General features: G+C 36.5%; 1 protein-coding gene across 1 annotated transcript in view; it reads right to left on the bottom strand.

Moving 5' to 3' along the window:
• LOC150091190 (integrin alpha-9-like) overlaps positions 1-27,455 on the bottom strand; it is a 570,795-nt gene that overhangs the window by 319,128 nt on the left and 224,212 nt on the right. Inside the window, exons 13-14 of the mRNA XM_090382714.1 lie at positions 26,182-26,272; positions 18,891-18,936 (exon numbers count right to left, since the gene is read on the bottom strand). Of these exons, the coding sequence (XP_090238840.1) occupies positions 18,891-18,936; positions 26,182-26,272 (137 nt within the window). The remainder of the gene's footprint in view (positions 1-18,890; positions 18,937-26,181; positions 26,273-27,455) is intronic.

The raw sequence follows: 27,455 nt of genomic DNA, 5'->3' as shown, positions 1-27,455 counted from the left end.
CATCGTTCATAACTTTAGTTCTAGCTGTTCGATTTTCAAATGGTTCTGATTTTTCAAAGGTGTTTTCACACAAAACATCTTTCGTGCATACGGAGTACACAAGCGGGTTTTTTTTTTTTTTTTTTTTGCTGGTCTATATAAGCTCAATTTCTGGCATCAATTGTCATTAATAAGAATAACCTCCATTAAGACTACATAGATAACATGTCTTCCAACATTTGGCTCACAAACAGAAGGCTCTTCCCCGCCATCCAAGACCAGGTAATCAACACTAGGAACTAAAAGAAATACATTGCTAAGATCCAGGAATAACAGATGACACATGTCAGCGATGCCACCTGACCCCAGAAACAATGCAGCACATCACAGCAGGATGCTGGCGATAACCCACACAGATTACATTCACAGACAAGACCAGGTGGCTAGGATAATACATCAGAAGCTGGCACAAAAATACCAGCTGATCAAAGAAAGTTTACCATATTACACATGCGAGCCTGAGACTGTACTAGAGACCTCTACTGACAGACTATGCTGGGACCATGCCACAATAACGGACAAGGTGATCACGTACAACAGACCAGACATGACCCTCATCAACAGAAGGAAATGGCTACCTACCTGAACGACATAGCAGTGCCCAACACCAGCAACCTCCAGAAAACATACGGACATACGGGTTAGGAAGTACTCAAACCTAAGACAGGAAGTAAAAAATATGTGCCATATGGAACAAGTAATCACCATCCCAATCACATTGTGTCAACCATAAGTGAGAACCTAGCAACAATAAGCCTTCCAGAGAACACTTATATGGAACTGCAGAAAGCCATGATCATGAACAAGCGTAGGACACCAAGACAGTTCCTTGACCAACAATAACAATAATAATAATTGTAATTGGATACAAACAACCAATCCATGCACTTGGTAACAGTACTCGTCAGGGGGCGGAAAAAATCCCATAAAGGAGAATGGTGGTTTTTTTTTTTTTTTTTTAATAATAAAAAATCATAGGCAACCTAAAAGGTTATCAAAGTAAGTTACCACATCAACATAAACAGCACTAAAAACTTATAAATGAACACTGTAAATTATACGTATTGTAAGTATCAAAACAATGCATTCATATACATTGTCCAACCAAAATATTATCACCATTTGGCAATTTCTCCTCATTAGTGGCAACCGTCTCGTGGTGAGAACTGGTAAATATGTGGATTGTGATATAAGGTCTATATCAAAATACTTGATCGACATGGGCAAAGGATGTGATCTGACATACTTCAAAAAGGGATGACTGTTGGGTACCCAGTTGAAAGGCAACAGTATTACAGAAACTGCAAATTTCATGGGCTGTTCATGGAGTTCTGTAGTTAAGGTGTTCCAAGGTTACAGAGCAACAGCAATACAGTGAACAGAGCAATAGTCGACAAAGCAAATGGTAGGTGCCCACAACTTTTCAATGGCCTCGGTGAACATATGCTGTTATGCCTTGAGCAAGCTGATAGGCAGAAAATACTGGAATGGCTGACCATGGATTTTAGTCTGGTTGGGTAGTGCAGTGGTTATAATCACTGTCCTCCCCACACCAAGTGGAAAAGGCCTCACTTCAAATCTTATCAATGACGCAAGGAACTTTTATGGGCTTCTTTTCACTTCATGGCCGAGTTAGTCTCAGTTTGGATGGCAAGGTTTCCAGGAAACTCAGGTTTTTCATCAAGCAAAACAAGAAAATCGACCAGAGAACACATGCATTTTATGGACATAATAATCATAGGCAGATAAGGCAGCTGTTGGGTGATCATAATATGATAGTTCTTTTTTTCAAACCAGAGATTCTAACCAGGGGATGACCAGTGATGTTTCCAAAACCAAAATCCAACAAACCATCCACCTCCATATGGGCTGCCAGAGTAGGCACTTGGTCAAACTACCTATGCAGTGGACATTCGAAAACTTGAAAAGATTGTTGCCAGATCCCATAATTGGACACATAGGCTAAAATAAGGAGAACAGAGGGGAAATTTAAATTTATTCTTAACAACTTTACAAATTAAAATATTACAATATTATTTTAGTTCAGAAAATAATTCACCAATAAATGATATTCAAGTGCATCATTTCTACATGCAGCCAGTTACTAAGTAACCAGGAATTGGCATCATTAAGTACATCTCATATTGTGAATACATTCATAATGAGCTACCATGATATTGCACTACCTCGAACAAGTAACGCTCCACCAATGGAGAAGAATACTGTTACTTATTCTCGGCAGATATCACTACCCAGATGGCACCATTTCAGAGCTTGTTGGCTCCTCATCGGTCGGTGGGTGGGCAGGCAGATACCCTGGTGATGCAATGATGGCAATGCAGGTGCAAAGTATAACTGCACAATATGAGAAATGCCTAGTTGTGTGCAAGTAATTAAGATCATAGAGCACTTTAGGGCTATAAGCCTCAGTTGCAAAATAGTTACGTGATGTGTATGGGTAAGTTAGTGCAAGTGCATCATTTAAATTCAGCCAGCTACTAAGTAACTAGGAATTGGCATCATTAAGCATCTCATATTGTGAATACCTTCACACGAGTCACCATGATATTGTACTACCTCGAATAAGTAATGCTTCACCAATGGAGAAGACTAAAGAAAAATTAAATATAGGAAGCATTCAAAGAATTAATCTTGGAAGCTACTAGACCTTTCATACCAACTAAGAAATATAGTACAAGGTTTAGACCTAAATGAATGTCAGATGAATTAATGAGACATGTGGCAGAGAAGAAAAATACATGGGATACATATAAATTAACAGGTGACACGGATGATATAAGCTGGTCTGTAATCAAGTCACAAAGGAGGATAAGAAAGCAAAGGCAGATTACGAGAAATCTTTGGCAAAGGATGCAAAGAATTCTTTATTTATGTAAACTCTAGAAGGAAGGGGATGAATCAGATTGGTCCACTTGATATCGATACTGTTGATGATCCTGCTCAGGTAGCTAATAAACTAAATGAGTATTCTGAATCTACATTCACACATGAGGAGTTATTCAGGGAGTGGTATGGAAGTGAGCTAGATGATTCTGTAATAACTGAAAGCAAAGTGGAGAAGAAATTGCTGAAGATAAACATAAGAAAGACACCTGGGATGGATTGGATCTATCCAGTTATATTAAAGGAGGATATAGAGGAGCAAAGGAACTAAACAAACCCAGAGCCATATTTATGACAGCTATTGAGGGGAGGTACCAATGGACTGGAGATGTGCTAATGTGACCCCAATTCACAAAGAGGATCAAAGGGCGACACAAGTAATTACAGACCTGTTAGTTTAACTTCTGTTCCAGGAAAATTAATGGAGGCACTGGTTAAAGAAGCACTGCAGGATCATCTAGACAAGACTTCGGTTATAGCTCAGACACAACATGGGTTTGTTAAGGGGAAGTCTTGTCTGACCAATTTGATTGGTTACTATGATTTGATTGAATATTATGATGTGGTCACAAAGGATCTGGATGCAAAGAATAATTTTGATATCATATATTTGAATCACAGAAAGGCTATTGATACTGTTGCACATGGAAGACCGCTGTGCAAATTGGAGCAGTGTGCATTAGACGCCAATTGCAGCTATGGATAAAGGGATGGTTGAGTTGGAGAAGACAGAGAGTGGTAATCAATGGACACTGCTCTTTGTGGACTAATGTTATAAGTTGTGTTGGGTCCATTGTTGTTTTCTGTATTTATTAATGATATTGATGATGGTATATGACGCTTAATGTCCAAGTTTCCAGATGAAACGAAGGTCGGCAGGGTTGTTAAAGACACTAATGACAGTACGCTGCTGCAACCAGATCTAGAAAAGTTGAGCAGATGGACTGAGAGGTTGCAAATGAAGTTTAACATTGACAAATGTAAAATACTGCATATGGGAAGCAGTAACCCCAGAGTAACGTATAAACTGTGTGGTACTTACCCAATGTATTTACTCTAAAATGGCAGGATTGTGTATTCTGATTAGCCCTATTGTTTAGCATTAAATGAACTTTAATAACCACCAGTGGGTTACCCCTATACTGATATAATGAGTGATACAACTCATTATATCAGAGTAGTACACCTAAATACAACTTACCGGTATGTTATTACAGGTCTTAGGTTGTCACTGTCACCATTGGTTCTCTTGCAATATTCATTAGAGAATAAATTAGTTTACATTAGAGAATAGATTAATTTACATTATGTTCCAGGCAACATGTTGTTGGTTTTTTGCTAAAGATACCTCTTGTGTTTGCCACCATTTTCTTTTTTTCTTTGTTTTGCTTGATTGTCATGAGCTGATTGGCTGTTTACAGCTCATAACCACCTTTAAAATATTTACCTTTTACTGCAGGTTTCGTATTTTCGACCACACTTCATTCAGTTATTGGTTGTTTGGATTGGCAGCAAATGTCTCATTTCCAATCAAAAGTAGCCTAAATATCTTCAGTTGGAATATACAATACATGTAAATATACAATTCGTGCTATATAGTATACTTGATTTATTCAATTTGTTCTGAGCCACAAACTTTTCTTCTTCAGAATGCACCTTGAGTCTGCACTAAAGTATCAGAAAATATTTTATCATATACTGTATTTTCAGTATCCATGTATAATATATAATTTGTAAATTTTTATTTACAAATTATATATAATAAAATTATAATATATAATTTGTAACTGGACTGGACTGAACATGTGCTAAAAGTAAAAAGTAAAGTGCAGCCATTATCAACCCACTACAGGATGGAAGCCTCCTCAACAATTCATGCTGAGGGAAATGGACCATAATCTGCCACGCTGGTCCAGTGTGGGTTGGCAGATCGACCGTATTCAGCAGTCAGGGGCTTGAACCCCGGTCTACTCAAAGAGCGTGTGCTACTGCACTCCCGCTCCTGACCACTCGGCTACGGAGGCGTGTTAATGTGACCCTAATTCACAAAGAGGATTAAAGGGCGACACAAGTAATTACAGACCTGTTAGTTTAACTTAATTGGATTTCTACACTAAAATCCAATTTATTGAATCAAGGTGTTTACTAAATGGGATTGATAAAAAAATTATATCCAGGAACCGTTCACCTTCTTGTAGGTGAACACTTTATGTAGTAATTAGAATAAGTTTTAAAGAAACTGTTTCTACCTGCACTTATGTAATGAATAAAATCAAGTAAAAAAATCGTTAACGATGTATAAAATAAAAACTATATTGATTTCTGTTTATTGTTCCATTTCACTGGTGTCGCAGAATGTTAACTGTTTTTATACCACTCTCTCAGCGAATTCTTCAGTTCAGCATATGGCTAAACTTTTTTATATTTTTCACCTTAACTTTTTGGTTATGAACTTATAAAAGACTGATCTTGAAATTAACCACTCCTTTATCATATGGATAACAAAGTTAGTTTGTTAATTGTTTTTGACCTAATTTTAATTTTCATAAATAACACTGATGAAGGGAGAGAGGGCGTGATGTCTAAATTTGCAGATGATGTAAAGATTGGTAGAGTAGTTAATGATCACTGCCAAGCAGATCTTCTTCAGAGTGACCTAGATAGACTTCAGGTATGGTCAGAAAAATTAAAGCTTGCTTTAATCCAGCAATGTGTAAGGTATTGCAACTGGGGAACAGTAGCCCCAAAATAATTTATAACACTTGGCAGAGTTGAACTAATTCCAGTAGTGGAGGAAAGGGACTTGGGTATTATGATACAGTCAGACACGAAGTTCTTCGAGCATTGTAAACTGGTTGCAAGGAAGGTTTGTTTTTTTTTTTTTTTTTTAGGAGCATTAGCAACTAAGGCCATATTGCTCCGGGATATGCGATGGTCATTCCCTGACCTTTCCGCATCATCCGTATTTGGTGGTGACGGGCTCGAACCCCGGTCTAATCAAGAAGCATGTGCTACGCACTGCTGCTCCTGCCCACCTGGCTACGGAGGGGCCAACAAGGAAGGCCCATGGTGTCCTATCGATGATTTATCGAACAATTGCTAGTAGAATTCTGCCTTGAACTTAATTAAGTTGTTGACCTCCACTACAACAGATGAAAGTTTCTTCCAACTATCAACCACCCACTGGCTAAAGGCAAATTTCTGCACATCTATTCTACAGTTGTCTTTCCTCCATTTGGATTTATGCCCCTCAGGTGAGTAATCTGAGCAAGAGGAAGAATCCGATTAGCATTGAGCTTGCTGCCCCTCATTCAATAGAAGCAGTGCAAGAATCATTTTTCACCTCTGCCTGTGGCTACCATTAATCTATTGTCTGTGAATCTCCCCAAGCTAGCAGTTTTCCAACTGACCTAACACTGTCTCGATAGCATCAGCAAATATTCTTGCACTCTTCCTATTTAACTGTATCCAATACCTGTAGAAACTATCTCTCCTGTTAACAAGCACAGACCATGCTGAGAAAAATTCTACCCCACAAGTCTGAACAATCACTCCAGGGTTGAACTGATTGACAAGGTTCTCATTATATACTACTTCCTATCATGTCTGGGCAGAATTGCAGACACTTTCAAATTTAATCCTAACTCGTGACTTTTTTTCACCATTGGCCTGTCCTTGTTAAGTAAGTCCGCAGATCTTCTACTCTTAATGTCATTAGTCCAAATGTGTACAACAATATCACCCTTTGTGCCCTTAAAAGATGATATCTGCTCTATAATGTCATCAAATTTTGCCCCTGGCAGACATACCCTGGTCTTATTCCATCTATCCTTTTTGCACAATATATTTTCTGTCTCCCTGAAAATAGTCACGGACAATAACTAGCTCCTATAGGACCAGCGAATTCTGCCCTGAAAGTTGCCACTGTGTTGCCTCATGATCAAGTGCAAGTTCTGGCATTGATGTGGGCACCTGAGAGCTTGATGGGGTCCCCCAATTTAAGTCCTTCGAGGGCATCTACCCTGTCCTTTAAGCTCTCACAAAGGCTCATAACAACACTGAGTTGGCACCTAACTTCTTCACACTGCTTACATCGAGCACACACACACACACACACAAAGACATCCCCCTTGGCAACATCATGTCCTGTTCCAGAAAGTTCAGCAAACATTTCACAAATTGCATATTTCTTTAGGCTGTGATGTGGAAAACTTGAGGCACTTTGAGGAAATTCAAAGGTTAGCTGGATAGGAGGAGGGAAATGCATAAGTTGTCTATTTCCTTTTCTCTAATGAGTGATTATTATTATTTTTTTAAATTTCTTCTTCTTATTATTAATATTTTATTTTTATTCTTATTATTTTAGTTTTTTGTATTTTTTATTTTATTTTATTTATTTTTTATTATTTTGTTTTATTTTTTTTATTATTATTTTATTTTATTTTATCTATTTATTTATTGCTGCTATCGATAAAGGGATGGTTGAGTGGGAGAAGACAGAGAGTGGTAATCAATGGTCAATGCTCTTCATGGACTAATGTTATTAGTGAAGTGGTCCAGGGTTCAGTGTTGGGTCCATTGTTGTTTTCTGAATTTATTAATGATATTGATGATGGTACATCAGACTTAACATCCAAGTTTGTAGATGATACGAAGATCGGCAGGGTTGTTAATGACACTACTGCAACAGGATCTAGAAAAGTTGATCCAATGGGCTGAGAGGTGGCAACTGAAGTTTAATATTAACAAATGTAAAGTACTGCATATGCGTAGCAGTAACCCCACAGTAATGTATCAACTGTGTGGTACTACACAGAAAAAAAAGGGTAATTGTGCAGTCAGATATGAAGTTTTCTGAGCAGTGCAGGTGGTCTGCAAGGGTAGCTAGTGGCATCCTGTCAATGATATACAGTAGAACCTCACTAAATGGTCACCCGCTAAATGGGCTCCCTCTGTAATTAGTCACCTTTGAAGGACCAGTTTTTTTTTTTTTTCCGGAATTGTCTTGATATCTTTTTAATTCCCAAATCTAATGCATATTTGTGATAGAGTAGAAAGCAGGCAGGAAAGAAAAGAACAGGGAACAAAGTCATTACCATGTTCCTCAGAACTCAATTGAAAGATACTGATTCAAACATATCTCAGTGAAACCGTCCTTCTCCAAATAGTAAATAGAAAACAAGGTTGATCATTTCCTAGCTGACTGTTTAGAGCTAATTCGCAGAAGTTCTTCCTCCCCTTCCACTGTGACTTATTATTATTATCCATATGGCGCAAGGAAGTCTGAGGCTTATGCTGCACCAGTGAAAAAAAATTTACCCTAAGAGAGAGAGAGAGAGAGAGAGAGAGAGAGAGAGAGAGAGAGAGAGGGGGAGAGGGAGAGAGAGAGGTAGAAGGGAATCACCAAGAAAGAGAAGAATGACGATATCCAGCTATCAAGCTCAAGACCCTGGCTGTGCCAAGCCCTTAGTTTTTAGTCAGTATGTATTCCATTAGAGCTGTTCGTGGTCACATAGTTCTTCTTAATTTCAAGTTTCTAAGTGTGTTTGAGTGACTTAAGTCATGTCTGCTAAACATACTCATAAAAGTCTGGATTTACCAAAAAAATATGAAATTTTACATCTTCGTAAAGGTGAAAATGCATCAAAACTCTCAAAAATGTATGGTGTCCCACGTACCATGATTAATAATATAAAAAAGAATAGGCACAAAATTGAAGAATTTATGTGCAAAATGGAGGCTGCTGATGGAAACGTTTCAAAAAGAAAAAGGCGACTACAGCGACACTCGACAAACTGGACGGAGCCATGTTTATACGGTTTGCACTGCAACGCTCCCAAGGGATTCCATTAAGTGGACCAATTATCATCGAAAAGGCACTTCAAATAAAACAAAAATTGAATGGTGACCCAAATTTAAAAGGAAGTCAAGGTTGACTCCATAGGTTTAAGGAGCGGCACGGTATTTGGCAACTACGGAGAAGGAGAGAAGATGAGTGCTAACAGTGAAATCCTAGTGCGTTATCGCCAAAAACTAAATGCCCATATTAGTGATCTTGAATTGTGCGCAGAACAGGTGTATAATTGTGATGAGTCAGGATTATACTGGAAAGCACTTCCTCAAAAAAGCACTGGCATCTGGGTCAGAATCTTCAGCCCCAGGATTTAAGGTAAGGAAAGAGCGTTTAACAATTCTTGTTTGTTCCAATGCAAGTGGCACCACAAAATGACATTAGCAGTAATCAACAAAGCAAAAAAAAAACATGTACTTTTAAGAACGTGAATTAATTTACTGCCTGTAAAATATTATGCCCAAAATAATGCCTGGATGAACAAAAATTTTTAAGCAATGGTTTACAGAAGAATTTTGTCCCCAAGTTCTTTTTTACTTTAAAACAATAAACCTCCCAGAAAAAGCCCTTTTGATAATGGACAATGCTCCTGCCCATCCCCTTGTCGATTTAGAAGTATTTTCATCCCATAACAACATTCATTGCATATTTCTTCCTATTACAGCCTATTACAGGCAATGGACCAGGGCATTATAGAGAGTTTTAAGAGGCGGTATAGAAAATTATTTTTACAGAACTTGGCACTATGTGAAAACGATTTAGAGGTAGAATAGTTCTGTAGGGAATATACTATAAAGCAGGAGTGGTCAACTTAATTTGTGATGCGATCTACTTTTTTCCTTCAAAATGTGCCGTGATCTACCATCTCAAAAATTTCATTGCACAAGGTGCACAAATCGAGGGATGACTGTATATTTAAAATTCGTTGTGATCGACCGAAATTAAATCCGTGATAGACTGGTAGATCGATCCACTCGTTGGCCAACCCTACTATAAAGGATGCTATCTATAATGCAGCTGATGCATGGCAAAGTGTTCCTGAAAAGACGTTACAATCTGCCTGGAATATCTGGCCATCTCAAATAGTACAACCTGACTCTGCAGAACAAGAAGATTCTGGTCTCCCACCACCAGTTTTAATAGAAATTTGCAGATCTTTGCCAATATTCAAAAATTTAAATGAACACGATGTCAAAAATTGGTGCGATATAGATACAACAGATGTAGGTTACGAAATTTTTACAGATGATGAAATTGTTTCCTATGTTTCTGCGGGATTTACTGAAGTTGTAGATGAAGAAGATGCCCCATTTCCCATAAGGAAGCCAGTCAATCCCTGACAGATATAATCAACTGGTATGAATGCCAAGAAGCAGAAATGCCAAAAATAATTTTACTACGACAAATTTATAACTTGGCTACTAAAAAACACAGACAATACCAAAAACAAAAAAAAATAACAGATTTTTTTTAAACAAATAAATTATGTATGTACAACTTCAAATTACTGTAATGTAAATAACTTTTTTTTTTTTTTTAATAAGTTAAGTGTTCTTAAATATACATGTATGTAATTTTTTAAATTACTGTATATGTATTAAAAATTAATCTAAATAAATAATTCATAGTTTTTTACGGTTACAAATTGACTTTTTATTTACTCCCTCACTAAATGGTCTTCTAAACAGGTATTTTCTAGCAAGGAAAAGGATGTGATTATTCCCTTGTATAAGGCAATGATCAGGCTACACCTTGAGTACTGTATACAGATCTGGAGACCACATTTTAGGAAGGATGTAGAGCTGCTGGAACAAGTACAGAGAAGGGCAACAAGATTAGTGAATGGAACAAACAGTTATTCTTACGAATAACGGTTTAAGTTTTGAAAATTAGTACCTGGAGACTAGGCACCTGCGAGGTGATCTGATTGAAGTGTATAAGGTTTTGAATGGTTTGAGCATGCTGAATAGTGATTGGATTCTTCCTTTTGCCCAGATTAATGTCCTGAGGGGAGATAAATTCAAAATGAGGAAAGACAGTTGTACAACAGATGTGCTGAAATTTGCCTTTAGCCAGAGGGTGACTGATTGCTGGAACAATCTTCCATCTGTCGTAGAAGTTCACAGCTTAAATAAATTCAAGGCAAAACTAGACAAACATTTGGAGCGAATGGATGGGTGAAATGGGAAGGTCTTTTTTTTTTTTTTGGGTGAGGCAGTATAAGCTCGCTTGATTGCATCATATGCCTCTACTAATGCTAAATCCCATCAGCAATGAGCTTGTTCAAACCATTCAAGGACTTATACGCCTCAATCAAATTACCTCCCAGGTGCCTAGTTTCCAGACACTAAATTTTTTAAAATTTAAGCCTTTTTTTCAAATGAACAATCCTTTATTCATGTTGCTCTCACTAATCTCATTGCTTTTCTCTGCATTCTTCCAGCAGCTCTATATCCTTTCTAAAATGTGGCCACCAGATTTGTATACAGTACAAGGTGTGGCCTAACCATTGCCTTATACAAGGGGATAATCACATCCTTTTCCCTACTAGAAAATACCTGTATAACATTGACAAGACACTATGAGCTACCCTTGCAGACTATCTGCACTGTTCAGAAAACTTCACATCTGACTGCACAATTACCCACAGATCTTTTTCATTCTCTACCACCCTGAGTATAGTACCACACAGTTGGTATGCTTCTCTGAAGTTACTGCTACCTACATGCAGTACTTTGCATTTGTCAAAGTTAAACTTCAGTTGCCACTTCTCAGTGCATCTTCCCAAGTTTTCTAGATCCTGTTGCAGTAGCATGCTGTCATTAACAACCCTGCCAACATGTGTACCATCTGGAAACTTGGACATTGAGCCTAATATAACTTTATCAATACCATTAATAAATATAGAAAACAACAACAGACCCAACACTGAACCCTGCAGGACACCGCATAACATTAGTCCACAAAGAGCAGTGTCCACTGATTACCACTCTCTGTCTTCTCCCACTCAACCATCTGTTTATCCATAGCAGCAACTTGCCCTTAAAGCTACGCTGCTCCAATTTGTACAGCACTCTTCCATTTCTAATAGCATTAGTATTGGCATAAGGTGCAAGAAAGCAAACTTATACAGCACAGCAAAAAAAAAAAAAAACACCCTTCCCATTTCACCCATCCATTCACTCCAACTGTATGTCTAATTCTGCTTTTAACTAATTTAAGTTGTTGACCTCCCACTAAAGTTTTTTATATCTGTTGATTAATAGTATCAGAAGCCTTCCCATGATCCAAGTGCATAATATCAAAATAATTCTTTTCATCCAGTTTCTTTATGACCACATCATAGTATCCAATCAAACTGGTCAGACAAGACTTCCCCTTAACAAACTTATGCTCTGTCCGATCTATCACTTAAGTTCCAGTGCTTGTTTAACCTGTGAGTCCATTAATTTCCCTAGAACAGAAGTTAAACTAACAGGTCTGTAATTACTTATGTCACCCTTTGATCCTCCTTTGTGAATTGGGATCACATTTGTACATATCCAGTCCATGGGCAGCTGTCCTGATTCCAAGGAAGCTCTCATAATTATGGCTAAGGGTTTGCTTACTTCCTTTGCTCCTTTAATATAACTGGATAGATCCCATCCAACCCAGCTGCCTTTCTTATGCTTTTTTTTTCAGCAATGTCTGCTCCACTTTGCTCTCAGTTATTACAAAATTATTTAGTTCACTTCCATAGTTTAAAACACCTCTGGCATCCCCCTCCCTGAATAACTCCAAATACTCAATCAGTTTGTCAGCTACACGAGTAGGATCATCCACAGTTGAACCACTGATATCAATTGGACAAATCTGATTCATCCCCTTCCTTCTAGAGTTTACATAAGTAAAAAACTCTTTGCCGTATTTTTTTTTTTTTTTTTTTTTTTTTGAATCTTTTGCCAAAGATTTTTCGTAATCTGCCTTCACCTGTCTAACCTCCTTTGTAACTTGGTTACAGACCAGCTTATATCTATCATAGGCTTCTGTGTCACATGTTAATTTAAATGTATCCCATGCATTTTTCTTCTTTGCCACAAGTTTCGTTAGTTCACCGGATGTCCATTAGGCCTAAACTTTGAACAATATTTCTTAGTTGGTATGAGAAGCCTAGTAGCTTCAAAGATTAATTCCTTGAATGCTTCCCATTTAGAATTTGCTGTTGGTTACATCATCAGTTGGTACCATACGATGTTGGTTACATCATCAGTTGGTACATCATATGATGTGAGATTTACTCAAAGTAAATCTCACATCAGCACAATATGATCACTGCTACCTAGTAGTTTCTTTATCTGCAGATTCTTAATGCATTAAGAATCACTACTGATAATCAGATCAAGAGTATTACTCCCTCTGGTTGCCTCCCGAACATGCTGCTGTAGAAAACAATCATTCAACAGAAGAATGATGATATCCAGCTCAGGACCCTGGCTGTGCCAAGCCCATACTGATATCCCAACAATATCTGCCTTTGACATTTTGACCAACACCCCAAATTTATCAAATTTATTCACTAAACTCCTACCATTGGTGTACACGCAAGAATACATGCACCTGTTCTTATTCTTAGCTACCCTAACACAGCCTGTGTATTTACTTGTTCTGCAATGACTCCCAGAGCAGTCTCTGAAATCCCCAGCAACTTTTTTTCCTGACTACTGCTCATTCCAATAGAAGCAGTGCAAGAACACTTTCACCTTTGCCAGCGGCTGCTGTTAATCTATTAGTCCATGGATCTCCTTCCCAAGCTAGCAGTTTTCCTATCCACCTAACACTGCCTCGATAGCATCATCAAATATTCTTGCACCCTTTATATTTAAGTATATACCATCCCTGTAGAAGCATTGCTCTTAAGAAGTAATACTCATCTAATTCTGTCTCATTATTATGAAATTGGGGCAGAATGTGCCACTAATTCACACTTAAATATATAACCTTCCTATTATTACAAAATATTGTACTTTGTAAACTGCCTACATTCATATACCTACAATTACTAACAGCACAATATCCAAGTAAGGTAGAAATATAATTCCAAGTTTGTCTCAAAATTTTATTCCTCTTACTTTTGTATATTTGGTTATTGTTGCTGATGCTATTCTCAGGGAGACAGGGAATATATTATGCAAAAAGGATAGGTGGAACAGGACCAGGGTATGTCTGCCATGGGCAAAAGTTGATGACATTGTAGAGCAGATACCATCTTTTAAGGGAAGAAAAGGAGTAAAAGATCTGCAGATTTACTTAACAAGTAGAGGACAATGCTGAAAAAAAGTCACGAGTTAAATTTGAAAGCGTCTGCAATTCTGCCCAGACACAATAGGAGGGAGTATATGATGAGAGCATTGTCAATCAATTTAGCCCTGGAGAGACTGTGCAAGGCTCACGATGTAGAATTTTTTTTTCAGCGTGGTCTCTGCCAAGCAGAGACCATGCTGAAAAAAATTTAAGTGTATCCCATTCCTCTACAGGAATGGGATACACTTAAACAGAAAGGGTTCAAGAATATTTGCTGATGCTTTCGAGGCACTGTTAGGTGGGTCGGAAAATTGTTAGATTGGGTGGGGGGGGATTCACAGACTAAAAGATTAATGGTAGCCGTAGGCAGAGGCGAAAGTGATGCTTGCACTTCTTCTATTGTAATGAGCAGCAGCCTAGAGAGCAGGTTCCTGGGGGACTTCAAAGGTTTGCTGGGATTCATCATGGAACAAGTAAATACATGGGCTGTGTTAGGGTAACTAGGAGTATAGTAAATAAAATTGATGAATTTTAAGTGCTGATCAAGACATCAAAGGCAGATATTGTTAGGATATCAGAAACATGGTGAAACACAGATATAAGCAGTGCAGAATTGGAATTTGGGGAGTACAATGTGTACAGAAAGGACAGACAGGGTAGGAAGGGAAGAGGGATTATGCTGCTAGTTAAGAAACATAAAATCTAAGGAAGTGCATCCAGTTGACATGGGTGGACAGTGCAATGTTGAGTCTGTTTGGTGTGACATAAACACTGGGAAAGAGAAAAATGAGAGTAGGAATATGTTATAGGCCTAATGACTCTGATGAGTACAATGAACAGTTGTGCAGAGAAATAGAATGAACCAGTAAATCAGAATGTCTTGTAATGGGGATTCTAACTTTCCAGATATTGCCTGGCACTTGTGGGTTGGTCACTTGCATGCTAGCAAAATTTCTGTGGATTTATTGGAGGACTGTTTTCTACAGAAACATGTTCGAGGGGCACCCAGAGGGAGTAATACCCTTAATCTGATTATCAGCAGTGATTATTCAAGTGTTAACAATTTGCACATAAAGAAACCATTGGTGACAGTGATCACAGTGTACTGATGTGGGATTTACTTAGAGATGTAACTACCATCGAGGGTAAATTGAAGGGTTTTTGTTTTCATAAAGGTGATTATAGAGGTCTCAGACAGTTTTTAAATTCTATACAGTAGGATCAACCAATGATGTTACCAATAGTGAATTCTAAATGGGAAGCTTTCAGGTACTTAAACTTGAGACTACTAGGCTTTTCCTACCAACTAAGAAATACAGTCCAGGGTACAGGCGTGAATAGATGTCGGATGAATTAATGAGGCTTGTGGCAGAGAAGAAACATGCATGGGATGCATATAAATTATCAGGCAACACAGAAGCCTATGGCAGATATAAGTTAGTCTGTAATCAAGTCACAAAGGGCCGACCGGGCTAGCCAGGTGGGTAATGTGCCTGCCTGGCAACCCAAAGGTTACGGGTTCGAATCCCGCCTCGGGCTTGGATCAGAGTAAAATGCAAAAACTTAGCAAGGTGTATTATGGCCACAGAAGCCGATGCGCCAACAACTAACAAAAAAAAAAAAAAGTCACAAAGGAGGTTAGGCATGCGAAGGCAGATTACGAGAAATCTTTGGCAAAGGACACAAAGAGTTCCTTTCTTATGTAAACTCTAGAAGGAAGAGGATGAATCAGATTGGTTCACTTTATGTAGATGGTTCACCTATTGATGATCTTGCTCAGTAGCTGATAAACTGAATGAGTATTTTGCATCTACATTCACACATGAGGGGTTATTCAAGGAGGGGAATGCCAGAAGTTTATCAAATTCTAACAGGGAGCTAAGTGATTTGCAAATAACTGAGATCATAATGGAGAAGAAATTGTTGAAGTTAAACATAAAAAAGGCACCTGGGCAGAGAGAATCTATCCAGTTATAATTATGAGAGCATCCTTAGAGTCAGGCGAGGTCCTCATAGACTGGAGATGTGCAAATGTATCCCCAATTCACAAAGGGGGTTCAAAGAATGACAAAAATAATTATAAATCAGTTAGTTTAACTTCTGTACCAGGGAAAATAATGGAGTCACTGGTTAAAGGGCTGATACAGGATCACCTAGACAAAACAGCAGTAACAGTTCAGACACAGCATGGGTTTGTTAAAGGGAAGTCTTGTCTGACCAATTTGATTTGATACTAAGATGTGGTCACAAAGAAACTGGATGCAAAAAATAATTTTGATATCATATACTTGGTTTAGCATTAATATTAGCAGAGGCATACAAGGCAAGAAAGCAAGCTTATGCAGCATCAACCAAAAAAAAAATGCTTCCATTTCACCCCTCTGTTCGTTCCAAATACCTGTCCAGCTGAGCCTTAAATTTATTTAGCATATTAACTTCCACAACAAAAGATGAAAGTCTGTTCCACCAATCAACTACTCACTGGCTAAAGACAAACTTCCACACATCTATCCTATGTCTGTCTTTCCTCAATTTGAATATATGTCCTCTCAGGTGATTATTCTGAGCAAGAGAAAGACTCCCATCAGCAATGTGCATGCTCAAACCATTCAAGGCTTTATACACCTCAATTAGATCACCTCGCAGGTGACTAGTCTCCAGACACTGTAATCTGCAAAACTTAAGCATTTCTTCATAAGAGCGACCCTTCGTTCCATTCACTAATCTTGTTGCCCTTCTCTGTACTCGTTCCAACAGCTCTACATCATTCTTAAAATGAGGCCTCCAGACCTGTATACAGTACTCTAGGTGTAGCCTGACCATTGCCTTATACAAGAGAATAATCACCTCCTTATCCCTGCTAGAAAAAGTCCTGTATATCATTGACAAGACACCATGAGCTACTCTTGCAGACCATCTGCACTGCTCAGAAAACTTCATATCTGCTTGCACAATTACCCCCAGATCCTTTTCATTCTCTACAATTGTCAGTGTAGTACCACAGAGTTAATACGTTACTCTGGAGGTTACTGCTTCCCATATGTAGTATTTTACATTTGTCAATGTTAAACTTCATTTGTCACCTCTCAGCCCATCTGCTCAACATTTCTAGATCCTGTTGCAGCAGTGTGCTGTCATTAGTGTCATTAACAACCCTGCCAACCTTCGTATCGTCTGAAAACTTCGACATTAAGCCTGATATACCATCATCAATATTATTTATAAATACAGAAAACAACAATAGACCCGACAATGAACCATGAGAGACTCCACTAATAACATTAGTCCACAAAGAGCAGTGTTCACTGATTACCACTCTCTGTCTTCTCCCACTCAACTATCCCTTTATTCACAGCAGCAGCAATGCAATTTGCCTCCAATGGCACACTGCTCCAATTTGTGCAGCAGTCTTCCATGTGCAACAGCATCAAAAGCCTTTCTAAGGTTCAAATATATGATATCAATGTTATTCCTTGCATCCAGTTCCCTTGTGACCACATCATAGTATCCAATCAAATTCATCAGACAAGACTTCCCCTTAACAAAACCATGCTGTGTCCAAGCTATAACTGAAGTCTTGTCTAGATGATCCTGCAGTGCTTCTTTAACCAGTGCCTCCATTAATTTCCCTGGAACAGAAGTTAATCTAACAGGTCTATAATTATTTGTATTGTCCTTTGATCCTCCTTTGTGAATTGGGGTCACATTTACACATCTCCAGTCCATGGGTACCTCCCCTGAGTCCAAGGAAACTCTCATAGTTATGGCTAAGGATTTGCTTACTTCATTTGCTGGATTTCAGGAAAGCTTTTGACACTGTTGCCCATGGAAGACTGCTGTACAAATTGGAGAGGTATGGCATTAAGGGCAAGTTACTGTAATGGATAAAGGGATGGTTGAGTGGGAGATGTCAGAGAATGGTAATAAATGGACACTGATCTACGTGGACTAACATTATGAGCGGAGTCCCCAGGGTTCGGTGCTGGACCCACTCATTGGTAGTTGTAACCCAAAAGAAACATACTAACTGTGTGGTACTACACTTGGGAAAGTGGAGAATGAAAAAAACCTGGGGATAATTGTACAGTCAGATATGAAGTTTTCTGAGCAGTGCAGTCAGGCTGCCAGAGCAGGTCATGGCTAGCAGAGACAAGGAGGTGATTTTCCCTTTGTATAAGACAATGTGGTCAGGCCATACCTTGAGTACTGTATATAGGTCTTGAGGCCTCGTTTTAGGAAGGATGTTGAGTTGCTAGAACCAATACAGAGAAGAGCAACAAGTTTGACGAGAGGAACAAAGGAGTGCGCTTATGAAGAAAGGCTTAAGTTCTGCAATTTGGTGCATCTGGAGACAAGGCACCTGCGATGTGATCTTATCACGATGTATAAAGCCTTGAATGGTTTTAGCAAGCTCAATGCTGATGGGATACTTCTGCTTGCTCGGATTAAGACCCTGAGGGGCATAGATTCAAATTAAGGAAAGCCAGTTGTAGAATAAATGTGCGGAAGTTTGCCTTTAGCCAGTGGGTAGTTGATTGCTGGAACAGACTTCCATCTGTTGTTGTGGTAGTTGATTGTGTAAATAAAATTAAGGCTGAACTAGACAAACATTTGGAGAGACCAGATGGATAAAATGGGAAGGTGGTTTTTTTTTTTTTTTTTTTTTTTGGATGATAATGTGTAAGCTTGCTTTCTTACATTATATGCCTTAAGTAATGCTAATGCTAATATGCATTTCTTAAAACTTTTAAATAACCATGCTGTGTTTCTGGAATTCAATTAATAATGAAACACCAATATGACTTGTCTAACTCACCTAAGTAGGACAGCATGGTCTGAAGCATAGGATCCAACCAAGATATCTGGGAAGTAACACAATAAAAAAAATTTCAATTTAATTCTGTTACACGGACAACTTACTCTTTAAATACATATAAAAATCTGTTTAGCCAAATCCATCTGTTTAGCCAAGTTATTGGTTTTATTATATATATAAATCACATATTATAACCATTTGCTAATGTGCCATAAATATTAATGCACTACATACATTAACTAACTTGTATAGTAGTATTGTGGCCATTGTCTGCTACTGGTTCCAGGGCCATGCAAAGGTACTTGAGGGCCCGGATGCAAAAGGGATTAAGGAGCCTCATTTATTTATGTGCATAAATAAATGAGGGCCCTGGTGTGCTGCATCCAATGCACCTCCATTTGCATGGCCTTGATTGGTTCCCCCCCCCCCCACCACACTGTCAGGTTTTTGATACCATTAGGATCCTTAGTGAGAACTATATCTAGGATGATAGAGCACCCCCTCCCTCTATATTCTCTCTCAGTCATGCTAAGATAAGTAGAAATCATCCAGTTTGTCCAAAAAACTGTTACAGTAATGTATTTCAAGTGTCATATTAACTCGTTTAATAAGAAGAAGGTTGCAGTTACCCATAACAACACAATTTACTTAACTAGCCCATTCAATCCTGCCTAAAGATATTACAGTATTAAATTAAGAATAAATCACTTGTATATTATTACATATAATATGCATATTTTTCAACAATTTTTAACACTTGTAACAATTAACAATCTTAATGTAAATAAACATCTCATATTATCCTATAAAAAATAATTAAAATAAAAAAGAAACATTATCAATTTAATTTCTTTGATAACTATTAATACATAATATTTTGTTCATTATTCTCAAAAGTGAACTATTTTCTTTGGGATCAGAGAAAAACAACTGCCCATTTTAAAACTGAAATGACTACTGTGCAAATTGGAAAAGACATTTATGTTATTAGAATTTAAAAATAAACATCAAAGCATTCACGTCATACTCAGAGGCGTGCCGACCAGGGTGCAAAGGGTGCATCGTACCCGAGTGCTGAATATTTGTGGACACCGATGCTAAAGGCCATTAAATTATATTATTCTTATACTACAAGTCTCAACAAAAAAAATAATAAAAGATTTTTTTAAATTAATAATAAGTGACTTAAAATAATAATCGTTAATTACTATTTTAAGTCACTTAAGTAATGGAGCAGAAAATTAAAATTAAATTTTTAATAATTTTGGATATAAATTAATTTTTGACAATTTATAATTATAATTACTGGGGTTTTTTTTGTTTTTTTTTTTGTTAAATATTATTTATTTAAATAGCAATTTGTTGAATCATTCTCTTTAGGTGGCTGACAGAAAAATAAACTTTCCGGAGCAGCCTACCAAAAAAGAAAATTAGCAAAAAGAGGAGAGTATAAAAAAAGTTACTACTTCGATTTCACGATTTTTTTGAACCAACATCTGTAAAAAGTCAAAAGACTGGAGAATCATCGCAATACAGTTCGATACTTTCTATGATGACAAAATCAGAGAGAAACAAAACATGACTCAAAATTCCATAGAAGATTGTTTTTGGAAAATCAACTGCCCACTGTAGAAATTTCATCAAAGGTTGAATGTACAATAAGAACCTCTACTGGTGATACTCCAGATTTGACCAGTATATGTTTCAAAAATGATAAGCATGATCCAGGGTTATGGCCGAAATTGTTAATGAACAGTATTAGAATGTTTTTAGTAGAACTTGATCTAGAAAAAGTTCAACATCATAACTTTCCTTTAGATGATAAGAATTGGTCATTTTCTACAGAATATTATTATAAACAATTAAGTAACGGAGGGAAAATTCTTAGAAGCTGGTTATTATATTCAAAGTCAAAAAATTCTGTATTCTGCCTTTGTTGCAAACTATTTCATAATAAAATTACGGGTTTTAATGATGATATTGGTTTTTTTGATTGACAACATTTATCGAGAGCTTTAGATAGACATGAAAAAAGTAAAGCACACATTGACAGTTTTAAATCATGATTGATCTCAAAAAATCTATTAAACATGAAAACACAATTGATGTATTCAGTAAGAATTTGATAAAATTGGAAAAACTGAGCTGGAAAGCAGTAATAGAAAGATTATTTACGCAATTCAATTTTTGGCAGGGCAAAATTTAGCATTAAGAGGCCATAATAATAAATTGATGAGAAAAGAAACGGAAATTTTCTAAAATTAATAGAAACATTTGCACAGTTTGATAGCATTATGGTGGAACATTTAACACATTCAAAATAATAGTAAAAAAAAAATGCTTCATTATCTAGGGGATAAAATTCAGAATGATATAATATCTGTCATTGGTCAGAAAGTTGTTGTTGTTTGGTTTTTAGGAGCATTAGCAACTAAGGCCATATTGCTCCAGGGATATGCGGTGGTCAATCCCTGACCTTTCCGCATCCTCCGTATTTGGTGGTCATGGGCTTCAAACACTGGTCTAATCAAAAAACATGTGCTATGCACTGCTGCTCCTGCTCAACTGGCTACAGAGGCGCCAAGGTGGTCAGAAAGTGAAAAATACTATTTTAGATATGTTAAAACAAAGTAAATATTATTCGATTATATTAGATTGTATGCGAGATGCTAATCATGAAGAACAAATAACGATAATTGTAAGATTTATTAACTTAAATAATGAAGCAAAAAAAATTGAAGTAAAAGAACATTTATTAGGCTTGTGTTCAATTTCAGATACAACAGATGAGGGTCTTACTAATGTTGTACTTCATTTTTTAAAGCAAGTAAACATTAATGTTAATGATATGCGTGGCCAATCCTATGACAACAGGGCTAACACGAAGAGTAAAAATAGTGGTCTTCAGAAATGAATTTTAGATATCAACCCAAGAGCATTTTCCGTGCCATCAGCAGTGCATAGTTTAAATTTAGTAATAAATGATGTCGCAGAAGTTTCTCTAGAAATTGAAAATTGTTTTGTCATTGCTCAGGAAATATACGTAATCTTTTCGGCATCTACATATCGGTGGAAAATTTTAATGGAAGAGTGCCCCACATTAACTGTTTAAACTAGTATGTATGGGAAAGCAGGGTTGATGCAATAAAAGCACTCAAGTACAATTTTGATGCAATATATGATGCATTATTTACTTTGTATAATGATCAATTTCGGAATAGTACTACTCGCAATTCTGTCAAATCTTTACTAACAAAAATCAAGTCGTACAAATTTATATGTTCTGTTGTAGTTTGGTACAACATTTTATCAAAAATTAACATTGTTAGTAATGAAATACGTTAAGGGCTTTAGCCTCAGGCTGCAAGAGATTTGGACAACGTACAAGTTAGTGCAAACGCATCATATTAATATGCAGCTAAACTCTGAATTAGCAAAAATATGCAAAGGCGGCATCGTTTAAGTTATATCTCATATTGTGAATACCTTCACAACGAGTTGCCATGATATTGCACTACTTCGAATAAGTAACGCTTCACCAAAGGAGAAGACTGTTGTTACTTATTCTCAGCAGATACCACCACCACCACCACCACCTGGCACCGTTTCAGGGCTATTTGGCCCTTCTTCGGTGGGTGGGTAGGTACCCTAGTGATGCAATGATGACAAAACAGTTATGAAGTATAACTCCACAATATGAGAGATGCCTGATGGTTTCGAGTATTCGACCCACCCACCGAAGAAGGGCCAAATAGCCCTGAAACAGTGCTGTCTGGGTGGTGGTATCCACTGAGAATAAGTAACAACAGTCTTCTCCTTTGGTGAAGTGTTACTTATTGAAAGTAGTACAATATCATGGCAACTTATTGTGAAGATATTCACAATATGAGATATAACTTAAACGATGCCACCTTTGCATATTTTTGCTAATTCAGAGTTTAGCTGCGTACTAATATGATGCATTTTCACTAACTTGTACGTTGTATATTGTTAGTAATTTAAAGAAAAAGTCTGATCAAGTCATACTGACAATAATAGAAATGTTAAAACAAGTAAATTACTATTTCAAAGAGTTGTTGAACTGATGATGGCTTCAAAAACAGGTTAGAGGAAGCTAAGAAAATTGTTGAAGAAACAGACTGAGACATCTTTTCCAGATGTTGAAATAATTCCACCACGTAAGAAAAAGAGATTGTTTTTGTATGAAAATGTGGAAGATGTAAGTATTTTATCACCGGAATATCTTTATAAAGTCAATTTTTATTTTACTATTTTGGATACAGCAATTTCCAAAATTAAGGAAAGATTCGAACTTATACATACACATAATGAAAGTTTTAAATTTTTAAATGACATTTTTTCATTAAAATCACTTGAAAGAGATACAAAATTTAAATACTGTATGGATTTACAAATTAAATTATCAGACAGTGCACGACAGGAATCTGACATAAATGCTTTGGAATTGAGCGATGAAATAGATATTAGAATACATATTTTCAAAAAACATGGTCAGTTTACTGCCAAACTTTACTGTAGCTTTAACAATATTCTTAACAATGCCAGTTACAGTTGAATCAGGGGAGAGGAGAGAGAGAGAGAGAGAGAGAGAGAGAGAGAGAGAGAGAGAGAGAGAGAGAGAGAGAGAGAGAGAGAGAGAGAGATCTTTTTCAATACTTAAGATTATTAAAAATAATTTACGATAAACTATGAAACAAGACAGCCTTTCGAAATCAAATATTAATAGTATTGAAAACACAATTGTTTCCAAATTAGATATATCTGACATTATTAATGAGTTTGCAACAAAAAAAAAAAGCAAGGAAAATGATTTTACATAATGACATATAGGTAATGCAACTGTTATTGTTAATATAGTTTACTACACGTATATATTTTTCTTTGTTGTGAAAAACATTGCATTTCTTTTATTTTTTGTGTTGATATTTCTGTAAAAAGTTTTGTTTTCTGAGTTAATGCAAGTTACTTTTTTAAATTTGTCTGTAATTTTTATTTTTGTTATTCTTTTTTTGTCTCATATTTCTGATAAACATGGAGAGAAAAACCATTTGTTTTATGTTATGCGATTATTTTCTTTCTGTAACTTTCATTAAAATATAATTATAAAACTTTAAATGGAGAGTTTATTATTTTTAATATTCCCTTTATATTTTCGATGCAGAGCTCTATATCTATTAGAATCAAATTTTTTATAGATTAATTTTAAAAGTGGTAAAGAATATCTACTAGTTGCATTTTTATTGCACCATAAAAAAAATTTTAACCTATACAAGTGGCAAATAAATAAATTTGACTCTGACAGCTGAAAAGGCATTCAACATTTTTTTGCCGGTCATCGTATGATGGTTAAGACGACCGGATGATGCACCAATATCGGACCAGCATCTTTGCTGGACTAATGTAAAGACATAGGTCCATAACACATGTACTATATAATATTGGTGTATATACACCATAGTTTACCCATAAGTTTAACTACATGTAGTACTGTAAAGGCATTGTTTGATTTTATCTCATATTGTGGCTACCTTCACGACAAGATACCAGGTATTGCACTACTTCGAATAAAAAACGCTTCTCTAATAGAGGACACACCCACAGATGAGCGAGCCGACAAACTCCGAAACGCATCTGGGTGGTGGTGCCCACCGAGAATAAATAACATTAGTCTCCTATATTAGAGAAGCATTGTTTATTCGAAGTAGTGCAATACCTGGTATCTCATTGTGAAGGTAGCCACAATATGAGATAAAATCAAATTATGCCTTTACACTACTACATGTAGTTAAACTTATGGGTAACCTATGGTGCATTTACACCAATATTATATAGTTAATTTCAACCCATAACATATTATGCCTTGTGCATTTAGTCTTCAAAATAAGATATGTACATACAAATCGAATTCATCTTCATTAACTTTTCAGTGACTGAGGAGAAAACAGTTGATGTAAAAGGTCTAAAGGGCGGCAAATTATTTCTCACACCCAGGCGGCAAACACCCTTGGCACACCCCTGGTCACACTCCTCAGTGTTTGAAAATAATGTTTTTTAAATGGTCACCACCAATGCAAACAATCCTCTATTTCTATTCTCACATTATCAATTGCTCTGTGTAATATTCCTGGTGATATTCTTTCAATTTCATTATGAATGTTTTGCTTCAAGTGTCCAGAGACTCTAGATTTTAAGAAACCCCATAAAAAGAGATCAAACAGATATGTGGGGTTATCATGGTGGCCAATTTATGTTACCAAAATGAAATATAATGTGATTTGGAAACATTTCCTTTAAAGCATCCATGGAAGTCTTGTGGTATGTACTGTAACACCATCCTGTTGAAACCAATCATTTCATGTCAACTCCTTTTTTGGTGAAGATCCTCCATTACAAATTCTTGTAGCGTGTTTACATATAAGTCTGAAAAGCTACTGTGACAGCTCAACCATTAGCATTTTCATAAAAGTATGGATCGATGATGCCAAAAGGAGACACCCCACACACCAAACATTAACTTTTTGGCTGTGAAGCTGTTGTTTGTGAAGGTGACATGGCACTTCAGCTGCCCAATACCTAAAATTTTATTTTATTTATATACCCATTCAAATTAAAGTGAGTCTCATCACTCATAAATGAATGAACAAGTCTGGATCATTGTTCATCTTCTGTAGGAACAGAATGCAAGAAAATTCAAACATATTCGATGCACAAAAGAATTAATTGTTGATCCATTTGGATTTTATATACAACTGGAATTTTAAATCAATATACAATTAATAACATGCACTTTATTCCAATATGTTCAATTCTCTACATTAATGACTAACAAATGTTTGAGGACTGAGTTATTAATATTGCTCTGATTCTTTCAATGTGTGTGTGTGTTTCCACCACCCCCACTCTCCTGGAGTATGCACCATATGCATCCGACCTGGAGGTTTCACATTTGCTACAGACACTGTTATTCTAAATTTTGTAAACCCAATGCATTATGGTCCTTCAACTTAGAACACTACCATTTCTTCCAATGTTGAAGTGGCATCTAAATTCACACTAAGTACTCCTGACAAATTTCACCTGATTTAAAAAAATGTTTCGATAGCGAAATTTGCAATGTTTATCAGACCACTGCTTCATTTTTTACTGAATATTTTAGTGTAGTCTACTCCAGGATACAAACCAGAGTACCCCACTGCAACGGCTATGAAATGCACTACTTTTAAAATAGGTAACTATTTTTGCCCAACCTAGTATATGGTAAAAGTATTACCTGGGTAAGAGTTGGAATCAATATCTTTGCCACCAGAGAGTCCCATTCCAAAAGCCTTCAAATTTGGATTTACATCCATTGCTAGAATTTTCTGAAAAAAAACAAGCAAATATGCATTGAATAAGTGTGGATATGAAATATTGCAAAACAGTGTAAGAATATGGAATGCTTTTGCTTTGTAAAATAAAAATAAAAACAGACAGAAATTTTCTGTTTTTAATATTATAAGCATGAAAAATAATTTTTTAGTAATCATCATGACATACTATACATTCACACGGGATAAAAGGGGTCAAGGGGAAGAAGAGGAGAGTCAAGCTTCTTATCAAAAACTCTCTGAAAGTGATCAGACTGTACCCAGGGTCAGATCAAGTCCAAATAGACTTTGCCTGTGTGAAGCAAAATGACTTGAGGTAAAGCAAAGATGATAATTGGGCAATGTTGCAGCCCAAACAATTGTAAACAAATCTCTATATGCAACTTGAATGGGCAGCCAAGTGTGATTGCCTTACTGTGGGTGACTTCGACCTGCTTCTTATGACTGGAAATTGTGAAGTGGCAGTACAACATGGATGAAACAGCTTTTTGAGCCACCTTGATGATTGATATTGATGATCATTTGATATTAAATTTCCCAAGTAGGTGAAGTCAGATATTTGTTCTATTATTTTATCATCAATAACAATTTTGACTCTTTGTATGTTTTTTCCATATAATCCCACTGATTTTGTATTTGAGGTGGAAATTTTCATCACATACTTTTTACCTATTTTATTCAGTTCATTTGCTGCTATCCATAGTTTATCTTTGGATTTTGAAATTCTAACTTAATCATCAGCATATAATATATTTGAATTTTATTCCTGTTGTTCAACTGTATTCCGCTGTTAATTGTTTGTTTCCATTCTTTTAAGAATTTTATTGATGTAGATATTAAATAAATTTGGTGATAGTTCACATCCTTGTTTGACTCCTTTATTGGTGTTAACTGGGTCTGATAGTTGGCCATTAGAATATTTTATACAGACTGTTGAGTTTTGATATAGGCTTTGCATTGCTTTCCGGAGTTGGGTTGGGATATTTTCTTCACGTAGAACCTGCCAAAGTTTTTTCCGGTTTATATTGTCATATGCTTTTTCATAATCAATAAACAGCAGAAATGTTGGTAGATTGAATTCTCTTCTTTTCTCCAAAATTTGTTGTAATGAGAAAATGGCATCTATTGTGCTTCTCCCATTTCTGAACCCACATTGTTCTTCTTCTAAGAATTGTTC

Source organism: Mastigoproctus giganteus, chromosome 1, assembly GCF_048544385.1.
Source record: "Mastigoproctus giganteus isolate SK-2022 chromosome 1, ASM4854438v1, whole genome shotgun sequence".
NCBI classification, from domain to species: Eukaryota; Metazoa; Arthropoda; class Arachnida; order Uropygi; family Thelyphonidae; genus Mastigoproctus; species Mastigoproctus giganteus.
The sequence above is the reverse complement of the archived record's forward strand: the minus strand, read 5'-3'. Positions and strand labels throughout refer to the sequence as shown.